This window comes from Carettochelys insculpta, chromosome 9 (genome assembly GCF_033958435.1).
Source record: "Carettochelys insculpta isolate YL-2023 chromosome 9, ASM3395843v1, whole genome shotgun sequence".
Lineage (NCBI taxonomy): Eukaryota > Metazoa > Chordata > Testudines > Carettochelyidae > Carettochelys > Carettochelys insculpta.
Window position 1 is genome coordinate 11,346,784 of NC_134145.1, and position 17,839 is coordinate 11,364,622.

At 44.4% G+C, this 17,839-nt stretch overlaps 1 protein-coding gene across 1 annotated transcript in view; it reads left to right on the plus strand.

Annotated features, from left to right (window-relative positions):
- The first annotated feature begins 776 nt into the window (after nt 1-776).
- Nucleotides 777-17,839, plus strand: part of SCP2 (sterol carrier protein 2) — a 59,758-nt gene continuing 42,695 nt past the window's right edge. The window contains exons 1-5 of the mRNA XM_075002407.1: nt 777-935; nt 8,261-8,318; nt 9,992-10,063; nt 14,411-14,542; nt 16,745-16,809. Coding sequence (XP_074858508.1) covers nt 867-935; nt 8,261-8,318; nt 9,992-10,063; nt 14,411-14,542; nt 16,745-16,809 — 396 coding nt within the window. The 5' untranslated portion in view covers nt 777-866. The remainder of the gene's footprint in view (nt 936-8,260; nt 8,319-9,991; nt 10,064-14,410; nt 14,543-16,744; nt 16,810-17,839) is intronic.

The window sequence follows — 17,839 nt, forward strand, 5'->3', positions numbered from 1 at the left end:
CCGCACGTTCCTTTGTGCGGCGAACGTTTGTTCTGCACCACCGGGGTGGGAAGAAATAATTAAAGGGCACCTGGGCTCCCCCGGCCTCTCCCTGCAGCAGCGAACTCTCTGGTGCCCAGGGCTCCCGCCCAAGCCCAGAGCCTCCGCCCATCATCTGTCGCCTCACGAGCCCGAGGCCATTGAAATCCCGCTGGGCCAGGCTGGGAACGCCCTCCTCTGCCGCGGGGTTAAGCGCCGACACGGAGCTCGGGGCACCCGCGGACAGACGACACCCCCCCACCCCCGAGGTCCCAGGCCCCGGCCCCGATCCTGCCCCGGGGGGAGGCGATACGCGCCTCAGAAGGCGCGCGCCAGGGGCGGCGGCCGTGAGTCCGGACAGGGGGCGAGGTGGCGGGAGAGCAGCAGCCACGCGTCGCCCGCCCTAAGCGGAGGGCCCGTTCGCAGGCCCGGGCCCGGCCTTTCTCTGGGGCCCCGAGCTCCGGCCGCAAGTAGCAGCAGCGGCTGCAGCGCTGAGGGAGCGCGGCGGGACTGACCGACTGACTGACTGACCCCCTCCCAGTTGGCCGCGGCCTACTCCCAGGGGCCCCAGGGCCGGATGCGCGCTTGTGAGCGCCGCTCTGGCTGCCACTCCACCTGCCTTCCCCCAGCGAGGCGGGCTGAGGAGCCGGTGCGAGGGACCAGCGGGGCTGGGATTTGTTACAAGGGCGCTGCCCCTTTAAAGGGGGGGCGGGGAGGAGACGAGGAGTGCGCGAGCGAACCCGGCCCGCCCCATCGACCTTTAGCCCGCACAGTCCGCCCGAGAGAGGCGTCGCCGTCCGCTTGGGGATTGGTCCGCGGCTCACCCGCCGGCTGCGCGGTGCCCAGGGATGGCCCAAGCGTGTGGGATGGCCCCGGCCGGCAGGAGGGTGTTCGTGGTGGGAGTCGGGATGACCAAGGTAGGTAGGGCGCCTCCTGCGGGTGTCCGTGCGCCCTTCGCCGCGGCGCTCGCTCGGGGGGAGGGGGTTCTGCCCGCCCGCCCGGCCGCTCATCTCAGCCTGACCCGGATCGGGTCTGGCACTGGGTCGGCCACCCTACCCCCCACCCCCCGCCTCCCAGTCCTTCACTGGGTCCCTGGTTACGGAGCTGCGCTCCCTGGGGTTTGCTGCTGCCGCCCCAGTATCTGGGCTAGGGCTGCTACGTACTAAGTGAGGCCCGGGTGGGAGACGCGGGGGAAATTAAGTAGTTGCGTCTAAAAGGCAAAGTCCCCAACGTCCTGCCGTCCGGATAATCGAGGCACAAAATGTTTCCGTTTCCCCCATTTCTGAATGCTCCAAGGGGCTGGGACTTGGTGCAGCTCCCACTCTACTGCTTTGCCGTCACGCTTGTCTCCCCAGCGTGGTCTTAGGTGGGATTCTTCCTCCCCATGCCTCTAGGCTGTCCTGGTTAAGAGGCGTTCCCCAGCCTTGGAGCCAAGCCTGTTTGATCCCTTCTTGAGTTAGGTGAGCATGTAGGAGAGAAATGTATTCTGGATTTGATAAATCAGACAAAGTGGGTCTTTGACCACGGACGCTGATGCTTCAATACACCTGTTTAGTTTATAAGGTGCCACAAGACTCCTCATTAGTAACAGAGAGGACGCCGTGCTAGTCTATACACTATCAAAACAAAAAGCAGTCAAGTAGCACTTTAAAGACTAGCAAAATAGTTTACTAGGTGGGCTTTCGTGGGACACACCCACTTCAGGCTATGGTCTGAAGAAGTGGGTGTGTCCCACGAAAGCTCACCTAATAAACTATTTTGCTAGTCTTTAAAGTGCTACTTGACTGCTTTTTGTTGTAAAACTGCTCATTGTTTTTGCAGGAGAGTTTATTGCGTGAGTCGATAACTGAAATGGCTCTACTTGCCCTTGTCACAGTTCCATTCATGAGCAGCTAGTCCTCAGGGATAGGCTGCCCAATATATTTTTGAAAGAAGTGATTGTAAATTTGTTAGGAGCCCTTTATAGTAAAATATACACAATTTTCCAGTTAAATTGCTGTCTGTGACACGGGAGACCTGGAAAGTCATAGTGCACCAATGAAGTTTTTCCTGTGTCCACTCCAATTGAATGTAAAACCCATGGGGCAGGCCACTGGGAAAAAACATGTTTACGCATCCCCTTTGTCCCAGATTTGGAGTTTTGCCCACATTTAGATCTCTACATTGGCACTGCAGGAATGCTTCAGTATAGACATTATTCATTGGTGGAGGAGGGTAATGGGAAGGGCCAGGAGTGGCAGTGGCAAAGCTATGGGCAATGGGAATGGTAAGGGAGACAGCAGCTAGATGAGGGATGGGGGTTAGGGGAGACAGTGCTGAAGTAATAAGGAGGGGTGTGGACAAGGGGAGGTAGCCGTGGTGCCAGGGCACTACAATACAAACTAGTCCACATTGCCATTGTCTCTAAGGCTGATCCTGGCAGGGCCATCTTTAAGGGTGGTGCATTGGGTGTCCTCCCAAGGTGACAAGATCAGAGGGCTCTGTAGTAAGAGAGCATTGCTAGAGGGCACCTTGGCTGTCATCAGAAAGTTGACCAGGACTGCGGTGACTGGCCGTTTCTTCATCACTATGGTGTTCTTTTGACTGGGGCAAAGTCCTGTGTGCCCAGCTGCGTTGTCTTATTGCAGTGCGTCACTTGAACTCTGGAATTTGGAGACTTTGCCCCCCCACGCACACACTGGGCTCCTCAGACCTTGGCCGATCCATCATCTTCCTGCCTCCTGCCCACAACTGCCTTTTTGTTTTGTTCCATGTATCTTCTGCCACCAGCACTTGTCTCTTTGTGCTTAGGGAATGTCAAGAAGTGATCTCCTCCCAGGCACCTCCTCATTGTCCTTGGGGTCCCCTCCAAGCTGCCCTTCATCTGATTTCTCCATTTTTGTCTGTCTAAACCAAACAAGAGTATCTTACAAATTTAATAACTACATCCCTCTATAGGGTCTGGTTTATTAACTTAAAGTTCAAAAAGAAACGGGGATATCTTCCCTCCATCTTTAAGTTGTGCACAGCCCTTAAACTCCCCTCTTGTGTCAGTCTTCTCTGCTTTAGAAGGCTACTCGCAGCTCTTCCTAGGTGTAGCGTGACCATACATCCCCCTTTTTAAGCCCTTTCCTAAATGTCCTGACTTCTGGAAAAATGGGGCATTTATTTTGGTTGCTCTTGCCAGTTGCTCTGATCACTTGGAAAGCTACGTGGGACAAGTGCCTAGTTTTGTCAAAAAAGTGCGTTTGTGCGCCCTTATGGGAGGGTATGGAGAAACATTTGGGGAGGCCATTGATGATATGAAGCATTGGGTGACAGGGCTCAGATGGACAGCCCATCTCTAGCACTCGCTGCCAAAGCCCCGTGCTGCCAGAGTCAGGTGGTGTGGGACAGCCTGTGTGTGACAGAGCGAAGTGATGATGTCGGACAACTCGGGCCAGTGCCATGAGGTGTCCTGATTTTACTTTGGTAAATATGATCTCTGCTTAGGTGAGACAAACAGTTGGTCTTGGGGTATTCCATTTCTGTCTCTTTGCAGTCTTACAATAGTTTCTCTGGGTGGTTCAACTTTCCTGCTCTTCTCTTCCCCTTTACAGCTGATTCTCATGTTTCCTGATCAGGTGTGTCTATTAAGTAACCATGGTTGGCTGTCCCCAAGCCTCTACCCCTTATGGGTGCAAGTCATGCTGCTACAGGGAATTTCCACTCTCTTCACTTCCCTGGTTCCTGCAGGCAAGAGGGAGTCTGGGTTCCTGATTTGTGACCTTTAACCAGCATCCCTGTTTTTCATTTGTTGTCCCCAGTGCTCATTTGTGGGATGGGCTCAATGGCTCTTCCCTTTCAGTTGAAGGAGTGGGCTTCCAGCTTTGCAAAGATCTAGGTCCAGCTTGTCACAATACCCACAAATATTCCAGATGAGAGAAGAACTTGAAACATCTTCTCCAAGCTTGAGCAAACCCATATTTCCAAGCACAGGCACTGAGTTCCTGATTTTCCAGGAACTGCTCAACCCTTGCTCCATCCCTACCCCTGCTCTGCCTCTTACTGCCTTCTCCCCTGTGGGCATGCCCATAATCAACTGGTGTATCCCCAGATTGTGGGGGGGGGACACATGAGCTAAAGAGGAAGTCATATGTTCCCCTAAACACCCCCCCCCCCCACCGTGCCCAGCCCAGGGCTACTGTGCTCTTCCCCAACACACGTTATCTGCGGGGCGGAAGCACTCTGTCCTCATGCTGTGCCTGGCCTGCAGCATGTGTCGCTCTTCTGCTCTACACCAAATCTTCATCCCACCAGGGAGAAGGGAGGTGCTTCTAAGGCCAGCTCCACTGCCTGTCACCGTTCTCCAATCTGGTGGCTACCAGAGAGAGCCTGGCTGGAGAAGCAACTTCTGCTCCCTGCCCAGGCTGTACTGCACTTCACCCTGACTGTTGCCGAGTTCTAACAACCCACCCTATGCGTACATGTTTAAAGACTCTGTCAGCAGCCCTGGAGGCACACAGAACAACATTCAAAATACAAATCTTCTGATAGCAAAAATTTCCGGCAAGTACAGAGGAGCATACAATTTGGATAGAGACATCCCTTGGGAGATGCCTTAGGATTTATTAAAGAGGATACTCTATATCCTAGTAAAGAGGAGAGGGAAGAAGTCGATAAAAGTTACAAGTAGGAACCAAAGAGAGTAAAACCAAGAGTCCCATTCAGTTATGTGAAGGCAGATAACTAAACACTGGCACACTTTGTAAGTGCTTGTATACAAATTCTAGGAGTCTAAATAATAAATGGGTGAAATTGAGTTTCCAGACTACAATGAGGATATTGCTATAATAAACATAATAGAAACTTTGTGGAATGATGATAATCAATGACACATGGTATACCAGGGTACAAGTTATATGGGATTCACAGAGTAGGTCATACTAGTGGGTAAGTAGCACTATGTACCAAAGCAGGGGTCTCAAACTCCAGTTTAATTTAGGGCCAGTCCTCAGATCCCCCATGGGTTGTCTGCTGTCCCTGCCAAGGGCCGTGGGCTCCCACCTGCTGGTCTGCATGCTCTGTGTCAACAAAGAGGTGTGCTTCCCCCACCCCTCCACCCTCTTAGCTGATATAGTTATGCCTTTGTACATAGACCAGGCCTGACAGAGGGCATTACATATACATGCTCATTTTCTGACTAGACTTGCGTGTCTCATGTGACTTGTCTGTGAATACAGGTTGAAGCTCTCTAATCTGGAAATCCCGTGGCACTTTATAGACTAACAAATATTTTGGAGCATAAGCATCAGATGCATCTGATGAAGTGGATCTTTGCCCATGAAAGGTGCCACAGGACTTCTTGTTGTTTTTGAAGATACAGACTAACTCGGCTATCCCTCTGACACTTATCTGTAATCTGGAACACTCTCATCTGGCAACATCCATAACTGGGCATGATTTTAGTGATCTTGATGAACATTTATGGGTATAGCCAAGTTTTCTGTGATCCCATAAAGTTGTTTCCAGTCACCAGTCTTGGCTCTGTGTTCTGTGCTGTTGTTTAGGTGTAATTTACCTTAAATGTCTTCTAAGAGCCCATTAAGAAGTGGAAGTTTTGGTAATGCTGCTGGAAAATATAGACCTCTTGTGGTCCAGCAAATTCTCTCATCAAGTACCAGTGAGGTCCCGAGGGTGCGGGATTAGAGAGGTTCAACCTGTAAAGTATGATTTGGTTTAGAAATGCCTTTGCAGAGTCAGTTACATGCTTGAACTGTCTTGGAGTTTAGGACTGCTGTACTAGAGTCCCTTCCTTAGAAGTGGTACTAGATATCCTGTACCCAGGAAGTATACCTGAGAGACTAAAGGCACAGACTTAATGGATTCTGCCTGGACCCAGAGTTGCTTAAAAGTGTCCAGATTTAGTGTATACATCCAAACATGACTGCAAAGTGACAATATGGAAGAGTTTAGCCACAACTGTGACAACCTCAATCAAAATATCAACAGGGTCAGAGAAATTGCTAATACAATTGCATAGCTAGGTAGAGATCTTTTGAACAAGGTGTATTATTAAACACAGAATGCTCTAAAGTATGAGCTTGCACATTGATTCAGTGTCAGGAAATGGATCATTCTGGCCTTCATTACAATGGTACCGAGTACACTGTTGAAGCACAAGACTTCTCTGTTTAGGTGGCTAACATTCAGCTTTATTGAATTCAATAAGGCAACAGATGAGCCAAACTGGACACTAGTAAAACCAGGTCCAGCAAGGCTGCTTGATGCAGCTAACTAGTATTTTATACCCTTACACAAACAAAGCCCAGTGTCAGAGGCAATTAGTTACAGAATCATAAATCACGTCTCAAAGAGAAACACTGTTGTCAAAGAGAAACTCTACTTACGAGTACTCACTAAAATGAGGGACACATATACTTACAATTGTTCACTATGTGAGTGAACTTCCCTGCCTATACAAGCCAGCCCCCAGGTCCCTGGCCAGGGCATGGGGAGACCTGCAGCTGGAGCCGAGCTGGTCGCAGGGTCCCTGGCCAGGGCACGGGGAGACTCGCAGCCCCACAGGGCCTGCTCCCAGCACTCCCCCTGTGGCAACTCCCCACGCCCCACCCTGCCCAGTCCCAACATTCTCCCAGCCCACACCCACCCCATCCCATTCCAAACCTTCATACCCCTCCCCCCAGTACCTCTGCTGCAGCCAGGAGGAACAAGCCCCTACCTCCTCCACCTGAGCTGCCTGCAGATTTTACCCCTCCCTCCCACTCATGGCCCCAAACTGCCCCCAGCCTTTAACACCCTCCCAACCCCAGGTTCACTTATCTTTCAAAAGCAGTGCCAGCTGCTGTCACTCCAAGCACTTTGAATCAGTCAGAGACTTTACACGTATTTTAATAGGAATTTAGTGTCCCTGTCATGAGTTTTCACCTACGAGCAAAAATTTAGGAACCAATTGTGCTCATACAGGAAGGGATGAGTGTATATGTTGTTTAAAAGAGGCTGGGTGTGGAAAGTAGAGATAAATGTGAAGGGCTGGAGTTTAGAACATAAAGATGAGCATATGCAGGTATTGAATTACATTTTGATAGTGATAATAGTAAACACTGATATTTTAGAAAAAATTGGGAGGGGGATGATAATCTATTTCAATGGTGTTTTTAGTGGTCATGTTTCAATTAATAATCTAAATATGAAAATAAAATCTTTTGCTGGTATATTTTACTACTATTTATGTTAAACATTTGTATGTAGCACATGGATGTTTGTCTCTTTATAGAGAGAATAAAAAAATAGTTCCTGCTGCAAGAATGAAGGCTAGACATGACTTGGCACCTAGCTTGCATTTGGTATGAAGCATAGTGAGATTACATCAGGTGTGGGAAGGAAAACTTACACAAAATAACACTGATCTTCCTTGCTTTTATATGGCACATACAACATAAGCACATATCCATAAAACTGTGTAAAAGGGCAAAACCTTATGTAACCCCAGAGACAGTAAGACCATTGACAAGGGAGAGTGAAGCTTGCTCTACAGAGCTGAGAGCCAGGGGGTTTGTAGCTCATTCTGTAGAGGCACATGGCTTTAGCCTCTAAGGGTGTGGGTTCACTTCCTCCTTATTCAGTGAGATTGAATTTCATCCCATCTGTTGTCCTGCTCCCTTTACACAGATATGTCTTAATACAGAGCCAAGAACTCCTTGTCCAGTCTCTCATTTCTAGCCAGTTCAGAACACAGCCTTGGCTCTTGAGAGATGAGTCTCTCCTGCATATCTTTCCTCTATTCGGTGGTGCCCAAACTTCCAGTCACACCCCCTTCCTTACCATTAGTGGAATCTGCCTGTGCACATAAGCTGCCCAATTAATGCACATACAAAGCTTCCTCAGCTGCAGAGCTTCAGCTGAAGGCAGAACTGGGGGAAGAGCTGGTAGTAGAGGTGGAGCCAGGCTGGAAGCTCCCTCCCTGCCTGGAGGTAGAGCCAGAATGGAGTAGGAACAGGGTTGGGGGTAGAGTCTTGAAGCCTGTTATGCCTCCTTGATGCCATTTGGGGGCTGGCCTGAGCCCCATTCCATGCCCTGTGCCAAGTGTTCCTCTGCACTCCTGTGGAGGTATGCAACACTGCTATATAGTGGAGTCTCTGTGGACTTTGTGTAGGCCATCTGCAAAAGTGATTTCACCCTGAGTGTTCAGATATTGAAATGTAATTTACTCATGATACCTGCGTAGTAATTTGAGCAAAATATCTTGTTTTCTTCCTATCAGTTCGAAAAGCCTGGTGCACGGGATGGTTGGGATTACCCTGACATGGCTAAGGAGGCAGGTAATTAATAGCCAACATGACTTTTAGTTTTAACATTTTTTTCCTGAATTGTATTGAGAAAGGGTAGAATGTACCAGATCAGAGAGACAACCAGTGAACATTCAAGACAGCAAATTTATAACTGATGAATCATAGAATTATAGGGCTGGAAGGAACTTGTAGAGGTCATCGGATCCAGTCACCTGAGCTCATGGCAGGACTAAGCACTGTCTAGATCATCCCTAACAGATGTTTGATTTACCTGCACTTAAAAATCTCCAATGATGGAGATTCCACAACCTGCATAGACAATTTATTCCTGTGCTTAACCACCGTGACAGGAAGTTTTTCTTAATATACAACCTAACCCTCCCCTTTTCTTCAGTTGAAATCCATTGCATCTTGTCTTATCACCAGAGGTTCTAGAGAATAATTTTTCTCCTTCTTCCTTGTAACAACCTTTTAGGTACTCAAAAGTTGTTATCATGTCCCCCCTCATTCTTTTCTTTTCCAAACTAAACAAACCCAGTTCTATTTTCCCTCATAGGTCATGTTTTTCTAACCATTTAATCATTCCTATTACTCTTTGGTCTTTTTTTCCAAATTCTTCACATCGTTCCTGAAGTTCCTGAAACGTGGCACCTGGAACTGGACACAACATTCCAGCTGAGGCCCACACAGGGTAGAATGGAAAAATTATGTGGTGTTGCTTTCTTATGATCCATCACAGAATAGTATCTGGTTTTTTTGCAAGTGTCACAATGTTGACTCATATTTAGCTTATAGTCCACTCTGATCCCCATATCCTTTTCTACAGTACTCTTTCCTATGCTGCCATTACCCATTTTGTATGTGTGCAAGTGACTGTTGCTTCCTAAGTGGAATAGTTTGCATTTGTTCATATAATGGAAATGAAATGTTTTTACATAGTGCATAATTTACCTTTGGAACTCACTGCCACACGGTATTGGATCCAAGAGCATAAGATTAAAAATTGATTATTTAAATAAGTAAAACCATATGTAGTAGCACTAGCTAAAATTAATGTATGTGATATCAACTTTCACACACAAGCATACCAGCTGATCACTTAACATTCAGGAGGAAGAAACTTCTCCTATTAAAACTAATGAAATCTAACTGTGACCTGAGAAAATGTTAGGCATACATTGCAGGGGTCAAATGTTTATTATATTCTAGTATCCTCTTATTTTTAGATCTTATGCAACAGTTTTGATACTTTGAAATCATTACTTATTAGACTAGATTTTCTTGTCTTAGTTTGACTAGAGTCTTCTATGGTTTCCTGTTATAACTGTGAATTGGTTAAGATGCATTGTTTCCTCTTTCAAAAACAGTGGGCCTTGAAGTTTTTCTGAAGTGTGTACAAAAACAGTATTGTGTATTGTTTACATAGATGCATAATGTAGCTTTTTATTCAGAGGGATGAAGAATATATTTTACTACATAAGAGCTATATTTTTAAAATGTATTAGGTTTTATGTATTCCTCCAGACTACAGAAATCTTTGAGTATTTGTCTGTTCCTATGAGAATAAATAATATATTTGCTCTTGATTTAACTTCTGTAATTGGCTCCCTATAGGATTTCTTTTGTATGCTTGATTTTTCTCAGAAAGTATTTATGCACTTTTTTAACAAGCTTAGCTGGATTTTTAAAAATCCTTTCTCTAGGTCAGAAGGCATTAGCTGATGCAGGTGTTCCTTACTCAGAAGTGGAGCAGGCATGTGTGGGCTATGTTTATGGTAAGTTACGTTACCTGTTTTGCATGTGAGTTTGCAAACACCCACTTCCTTAACTTTATGCATGTGAGGATCCAGTCCATGAGCATGAAATTTGTCCCTTCCTGTACAAAGTCTTTGGGGAGCATTAGAATCTGCTTTTCCCTCCCTGTTCCTGGATCTTTCTTCACACAGATCCTATATAAGCCTTTTCAAGATTAGGGCCTCAGACTTCTAAAGAACACAGATTCCAGCCTCAGTGACCTGTGGAATGTCCAGCTGTTCTAATCATTAGTAAATATAGATGCCAAGGAAACTTGGTAAATGCGCAAGTACCCTCAGACTATGTCTACACTATGATACAATTTCAGTTTTATTAAATTCCATTTTATAATGCTGGGTTTTATAAATTCAAATTTGAGTATCCTCACTCCTCACAAAGTCGAGTTAGTGCTGCCACGCTGAATTGCCAAACATCGACTGTTGCAGAAGTGCATTGTGGGAACTTATCCCACAGTTCCCTCAGTCCCTTAGCATTCTGTGTTTTTATGCTGGTACAGTATTGGGGGGGGCGGGGGGAAATGCCCTGTGAGTGGTTGTGGGTATGTGATGTCATCTTCCCACGTTGCATTGCCCTGGTTCACCTACCGTAGAAAGCAAGTGGCCATTCCTTCAGAAGGAAAGAAGGAAAAGTAGTGAATCCCACACAAAAGAAAACCAAATAGGCTGGCTTCAGAAGGTGACTGAACCATGTAAACTGGTTGCTCAGCAGCTTTGTCCCCATTGAAAGAACACCTTCACATTATTATTGTTCCCTTTTGGTATGACCTTTTTTTTTTTTTCTTTTTTGCCTGATCAGCCAAGTAGCAGCCAGACAGGGGACTACCATACTCACATGCCAGAATGACTTTGTGACCTGGGATCACCCAGGTGACTGTGCCATCTCAACTGGTCCCTCAGCTACTTGTGCCCCCTTGAGGGCACGATATGTATGGTAAGACCCATCTTGAAAACAATAATGGAAACAATTCAGTTCACTGAAAACTGAATGGGCTTTCTTGGAATGGAGCCAAATATCTGAAGCTTGCTTTGGTACGATGGTTTATGCTTAGACTGGGGGGGGAAGCTGAGGGACCAGCTGACGTGGTCCATTCAGGGGACAAGTCCCTTTGGAGGCTTTCTTCCGTGGGGAGGGAGTTGGGGGGTGGCCTGAATATTATTGCATGGGGGGCCAGCTTGACCACACACAGTCAGGTGGGGGTATAGTAGAAGGGCAGTTGACGTGGTCTTTTCAGAGGCTTTCTCTGGTAGGAGGGGGGAGGCAGCCCCAAATATCACTGAGTGGGGGGGCTGGACCCTGAACTACCTTTGGGGTGGGGGTGTAGTTAAGGGACCAGTTCAGATCATCGCTTCAAGGAACGGGTCACTTTGTGGGCTTTCTCTGGTGGTGCTGTAGTTGAGGGACCTGTTGACAGAGGTCCCCATATTGGCTTTCTGCAAGCCCCCCAGCGCGTGCTTCCCCCACTGAGAACATAGCAAAACCAGCTAGCCCCTGAAATCTTTGCTGCGGTGGGGAGACTTCCCCACGGCAACAGCCAGCCCCCAAAAATCTTTGCTGTGAGGTGCAGGGGGAGACTTCCTCCTGGTGACAACCAGCCCCCCAAAATCTTTGCCATGGAGGGGAGACTTCCCCAGCGACAGCCAGCCCCTGGAAACTTTTGTCACTTCCTGTGCACCTGGAGAGCAGCAGAGATATAAGCAGCCAGAGTAGATCACCATGGAGCATTGTGCAATACATATGGGACACCTCTGACAGCCAATAAAATCAATTTAAATAATTACCATTTCTGCACTAGCATTAATCCAACCTTTTAAATTCGAACTTGTTGCTTCACAGACTCGCTTTGTGGGTGTAATAATATCAACCTTAGCAGTCCCTAAAATCGACCTAATGGCATTCACAGTGAAGACAGTGACATTGTAGAGTCAAGCTAACTGCCTTAAAATGATTTAGTGTAGACCTAGCCTAAGTCGCTCTCATTGTAGGATCAAGCTCCTAGAATGTTTCTTTTGTGTTTGATCTTCTCCAAGACCTTATGTGAGTTATACACAATTCATTCTTATATTTGTATTGAGAAAGGTACTTATATTTGTTATGACAATGTCATTTATTGCAGTAGTTTAAATTACAGTATAGTTTTGCCAGCTCATCCTGCTTCAGGAGGTTGAGAAATTATGCTAACATTTCCCGCAAGAGTAGAATATCATTTTCTTAGATGGCATTTCTGCTGTTCTTTCTTCCTTACTTTTTTCTGTCTTTTTCTTCTCTACTTTAAAGATACATTTATAAATTTTTCTCTCTTGTGGAGCACATTTGCCCAACTCATTCTGAGCTATGTATAGAAAAAAAGATTGACTTTGCCCAAAAAATAATCAATCTTCCTTCTTGTACATTATGGATAGGAAATGGAAAAATAAGGAAGTTCAATGTAAAAATTAAAATTCTGAGAAGTCTTTTCTTAAATCACCCAATTGTGAGTAGACAGCACAACAAAAAAGTAAACTTACTTCTAGTGGTAACAGTACCACTAAGAAGCCAAACAACATGGAAAAGCACTCTTTAACACAAATTAGTCTTAGGCATTAGGAAGAATAAATATCAAACTACAGTTTTCAAAGGCATTTCAAAGAGATGGATACAGGCTCATTGAAGAGCATTTCTGTGACTTTTTTGTAGTCCTGTAAATAAGTAGCGTTTTATTGATGAAATAAAGGAAAAATAAAACTAAGGTGATCAAGTTTCATACAGGATTTATATTATATTTTTGTACTAATTAGAAAGTAGCTAAGAACTTCTTTTAAAACAAGTAGTTAAAGATTTAGGCTACTTGGTGTCTGTCCCTAGAAGTTACCGTCGGCAAGGAAATCTCGACAGAACCTCTGTCAACAGAGAACTGCCAGAGTGCACTGCTCTTTGGTGCCAGAAAGCGGAATGGCAGCTCTGCAAAGAGGTTGCCTGGCAACCCAAAGCTCTCTCTGTCGACAGAAGTGTCTACACTGTACCCTTTTTGACAGGACAGTACTCAGTCCAGAGATTGTTATGCCTCAAATTTTTGAGGGATAATACTGTCGAGGAAAATGCAGAGTTCTGTCGAGAATCTGTCAACAGAATGCTTTAAGCATGTAGACACTCCCTGAGTTATGCTGGCAGAAGGCCCCTTCTGTCAACAAAACTCCCTAGTGTAGACCCAGCCTTAATAGCAAGTATTTCTCAATCTCCCTACAGTGAAAAGTTCTCAGTCATATAGATGAACAGAGAGCTTTGCTGCAAATGCTTGGAAACAATTACAGTACAAGCTTTATTATCTAGTGTTCCTGGGAAACCAGGGGCTTTGGATAAGAAAATATGCCAGTTATTTGAGCTGGGGCTGGCAGTGTCCCTGCTATGTGCCTCCCACTCCCTGGCCATACAGCAGGCCCTGGCCAGGCAATCGGCCCCATTGCAACCAGCCCCTGCTGGGCATGCCAGTTAGCTGAGTATGCTGGTTATCTTAGTGCTGGATAACCAGGCTTTTATAGTATTGGGTAGTTTGCTTTGCCATTAAAGAAAGAAAGAGAGGCATTTTGGGGTCAAGTGAATATTAACATAGATTTACAGCTGGAATTAAAGAAATGGAGATATACTCCATAGACAATCACTTTTCAGAATTTTAAGCAGCAGGGAAAAGGCAAAGGTAGTCTTGAATCTGGGGAGCTGATTTCTTAGGGTGAAGATGAGAACTGCCTTAACTGTCAAGGAAGACTTTTGGTAGTGAATACTGCCATTTTGGTGATGTGCTAATATGTGATAGGGAAGTACATGGTCCTAGCTTATTTTAATAGCAAGTAATTTAAAATTTCATTTTATTTTAATACAATACTCTATAAAAATAATTCTGGCACACTTCTTTAACCACTTGTCTTCCAATAAATGTGTGTGTGATTGACTAGATAATTAGTAGAACAAAATTTGCTAGGCTCTGTAGAGAAATGGAGTTTATGCCTTTTGAACACAGCTCAGCTTCATTCTTAACCCCTTGTGATGCTTATTGTATGTCTGGGAAGCTAACTCCCCTAGTGTCATAAATATGTGTGTCTGGAACATGTACTGCAGACTGTTACTTACACAACCTGGCAATAGTGCCTAAACAACTTTTTAAAAGGGTAAGTATTACGTTAACTTATTTGTTGCTACTAGTTGAGTTGGAAAATTATGCTGTTCAAAGATTTTTAGAATCATCTTTTCTAAAAATGAAAGCATAGCATTACATGTAAGCTATTGGATTTTTTGCCATAAGAGTATTCTCCACTTTATTATATTTTTGAACAAAGGTGACTCAACATGGGGTCAGCGGGCTATCTATCACAGTTTGGGATTAACTGGCATCCCTATCGTCAATGTTAACAACAACTGTTCCACTGGATCCACTGCTTTGTTTTTGGCCCGGCAAGTGATCCAAGGAGGTAAGCAATGTTTGTTTAGAATTAGAATTACTTTGCAATGATGGGGGGTGTGTGTGTGTGAGTGAATGAGTGAGTAAAATTACACACACGTACACACTAATTTTGGGACGCTCTTTCTTAGATGAATGATGGTAAAAGAGAAAATTTCAAATTTTGTTAATTACATATGACAAACCTACATAAATTCTCTGCTTGCCTCCCCAGACTGGGAAGGTGGGTGATCAATTTTATTATGCACTGTGCAGGCCTGCTGATGAGGGAGTCACAGTGGTGGTGGTGGACAAAGGTGGCGTTTGCACAGGGACCCATTGTTTAAAAAGGGCCCAGAGCTCTGGCTGTCCTTGATGCTACTTCAGTGGTGTTGGCGGCGTCAGCTCTGGGCTTCTTTAACTGCTGCGGCAGCAATACTCTGCACAGCTGTGAGGTGGCGAATGGGGGGCAGCGTTAAGGACTGACAGCCTTTGGCTCTGCCTCATCTGCTATTGGCCCCTCCCCTTCCAGGGGCATGGAGCCACTCCCTGCTCCCATCTTGCTCTTGGGTCCATGGTAGCAGTCAGGCCTGCTGCTCCTGTGTAGGAATAGGGATTCTTACATATAGGCCACATCTACATAAGAAACATCTGTTGGCAGACATCATTGTCAGCAGAGATGTCCCGGCAGGACCTCTCAACAGATTGTGTCTACACATAAAGGCAGATGGAAAGAGCAAGCCACTCAGTTGACAGAGAGCAGCCAGAGTGCCGGGCCCTCTCTCGACAGAATGGCTGACTGGAAGCTCTGCAAACAGGGCACCCAGGGAATTGAAAGCTTTGTCTGTCGACAAAAGGGGCCCCAAAGCATCTACACAGCTGTCTTCTTTACAGGACATTGTTCAGAGAGGTGTTACACCTGAATGGGGAGAGGTATAATACTGCCGGCAGATGTGCTGGGTTTTGTCAACTTACTGTTGACAATGCACATTTTGCATGTAGACGCTCCAAAGTTTTTTTCCAACAAAAGCCCAGTTTTGCCAGAAAAAGCCTCTTGTGTGGATGTGGCCATCGAGTACATTTCAGAATAGGTGCCTAATACAATAAGCCACATTGGTTTAATTAATCAAAATTTGTTAATGTATTTTCATTTTCAAGAATAAAGCTTAATAGAAATGCTAACATCTTTTTTCTTCTACATTTTCTTTGCGAAATGTTGATAATTTCTGCTGGAATTATTAATATTTGAAATTCTTAATATGGGAGACCACCAGATACTAACTTAACCATAAATTCCTTTATTCAGTTCTCCAGAGGCCAAATAGTAGTTTATGTAATTACTCTAAACATGCCTAACAACCTAAAAATAAGCAATCAGTGCAAGGACAAAGCATTCATAAATCTGTAATGTGTATATTTACAAACAGGCCAGACCCAAGCAAAATCATTTCATCCTCGTGTGCTCAAGCATTTTCAGTTAGGAACCAACAAAGAATCTTCAGATTCCTATCACTCTTTATAATCCATCTATGAAGTTACTAGCTTTTTCAAAAACATAGTTTGAAGCAATTTACCTTTCCTGCTTTTCTCCCTGCAAGACCTTCTTTTTTTTTTTTTATTTTCTCGTCTTGTCTTGCCTAGCAGCAGAACAGTGAGAAAGTGTGGGCTTGTTTCTTTTCACAGTTTTTCTTTGTGTATTGCAGCTCTTCATTTTATTAGCTACCAAGGCGGATTGATCTAAATCACCAAAAAAAGAAAATTGATTTAAATCAAGTTACCCAAAAAGAGTTCACTTAATTTTGGCGTAAGCTCCATTGAACTCACTAGTACTTCTGCTTTTTAGGAAAGTAAGGATGGAATGGGGTTGCCTTGGAAAAGCTGCTGACAGCTGACAAAGAATAGGGAATAGATTTATGGAATTATTATAGTCTGTGGACATTTTGTTCCAAAGTAAGGGGCAAGTATTATATAAAATAAGAAAATGACTCAGTGGCAACTGACAATTCTAGATTTCTCTTACTGCAGCTTTCTGTGTTGTATACTTGAGTGATAGATTCTAAATCTAGTTAATCCTCAATACCATTTTAATTGAAATGACTCAAATTCAGAAGTGAAGAAATAGAGGAAAGAAAATGTGCCAATATTTTTATTTTTTAGCAAAATTCATATTTATATGAATGTTGTTCTTTAGACATTTAGTCATATTTGAAATAATGAAAACTTTTATTTTAAGGTTTAGCAAATTGTGCTTTGGCTCTTGGCTTTGAGAAGATGGAAAGGGGGCTGCTTAACAGTAAAGTAAGTGTCTTTCAAGTATTTGCACCTTTTAAAATATAATTTAGAAGGACAAACGCTTAGAATGTATAAAAACATTCCAAATTCCCATGTAAACATGAATTAGTTTGCTACCAGGCAGTTTGCTTAAAGTAAATAAATATTGTGATGGAAATGTAAATAAGAGTGTATTTCACAGCCATTTATTGGGGAATGCAAATGTGCAATGTGCAAATCTTGCATGCAAAGAAAACAGAGGTGAGTTTTCTGGTAGATTTATTGCTTTTTGGGAGACTAATGCTCTGTAGTTCTTAATAATTGTGGAATGTGACTTAAACCATTGGCTCTCAACCTTTCCAGACTACTGTACTGCTAGGAATCTGATTTGTCTTGTGTACCCCCAAGTTTCACTTCCCTTAAACTACTTGCTTACAAAATCAGACATAAAAATACACAAGTGTCACAGTACATTATTACTAAGAAATTTACTTACTTTCTCATTTTACCATATAATTGTAAGTCAGTTGGAATATAAATCTTGTACTTAGATTTCAGTGTATAGTATATAGAGAAGTATAAACAAGTGAATATATTAAATTTTAGTTTGTCCTGACTTTAGTTCTTTTAATGTAGTCTATTGTAAAACTAGGCACATAACTGATGTACCCTCAGAAGACTTCCACTTATCACCAGAGTTACACGAGCCCTTGGTTCAGAACTAATAACCTAGATTAATCCAGTGTTTCTCAGTAATTGTGGACAGGCACCAGTTCCTGAGATCTTTTCATTACTGTTTAGCAAGGCAGCAAGCAAGTTACTGGTATAAAAAAGATTTAGAAGTACTGACCTAGTCTGTGTTAAAGACAAAACTGAGGGGAGAGACAGAAAATTTATAAATGGTAAAACTGAGGTACAGAGTGACTTGCCTAAAATCGCAGAGCAAGTTAGTCGGGGGAGGGAAGAAGCCAAGTCTTCTGACTTCTAGACCTATGCTGAAATGAGTAGACGGAGGGCTTCTGTAAGTCCATTTCCCTTTCCACCTCCCTTTAATACA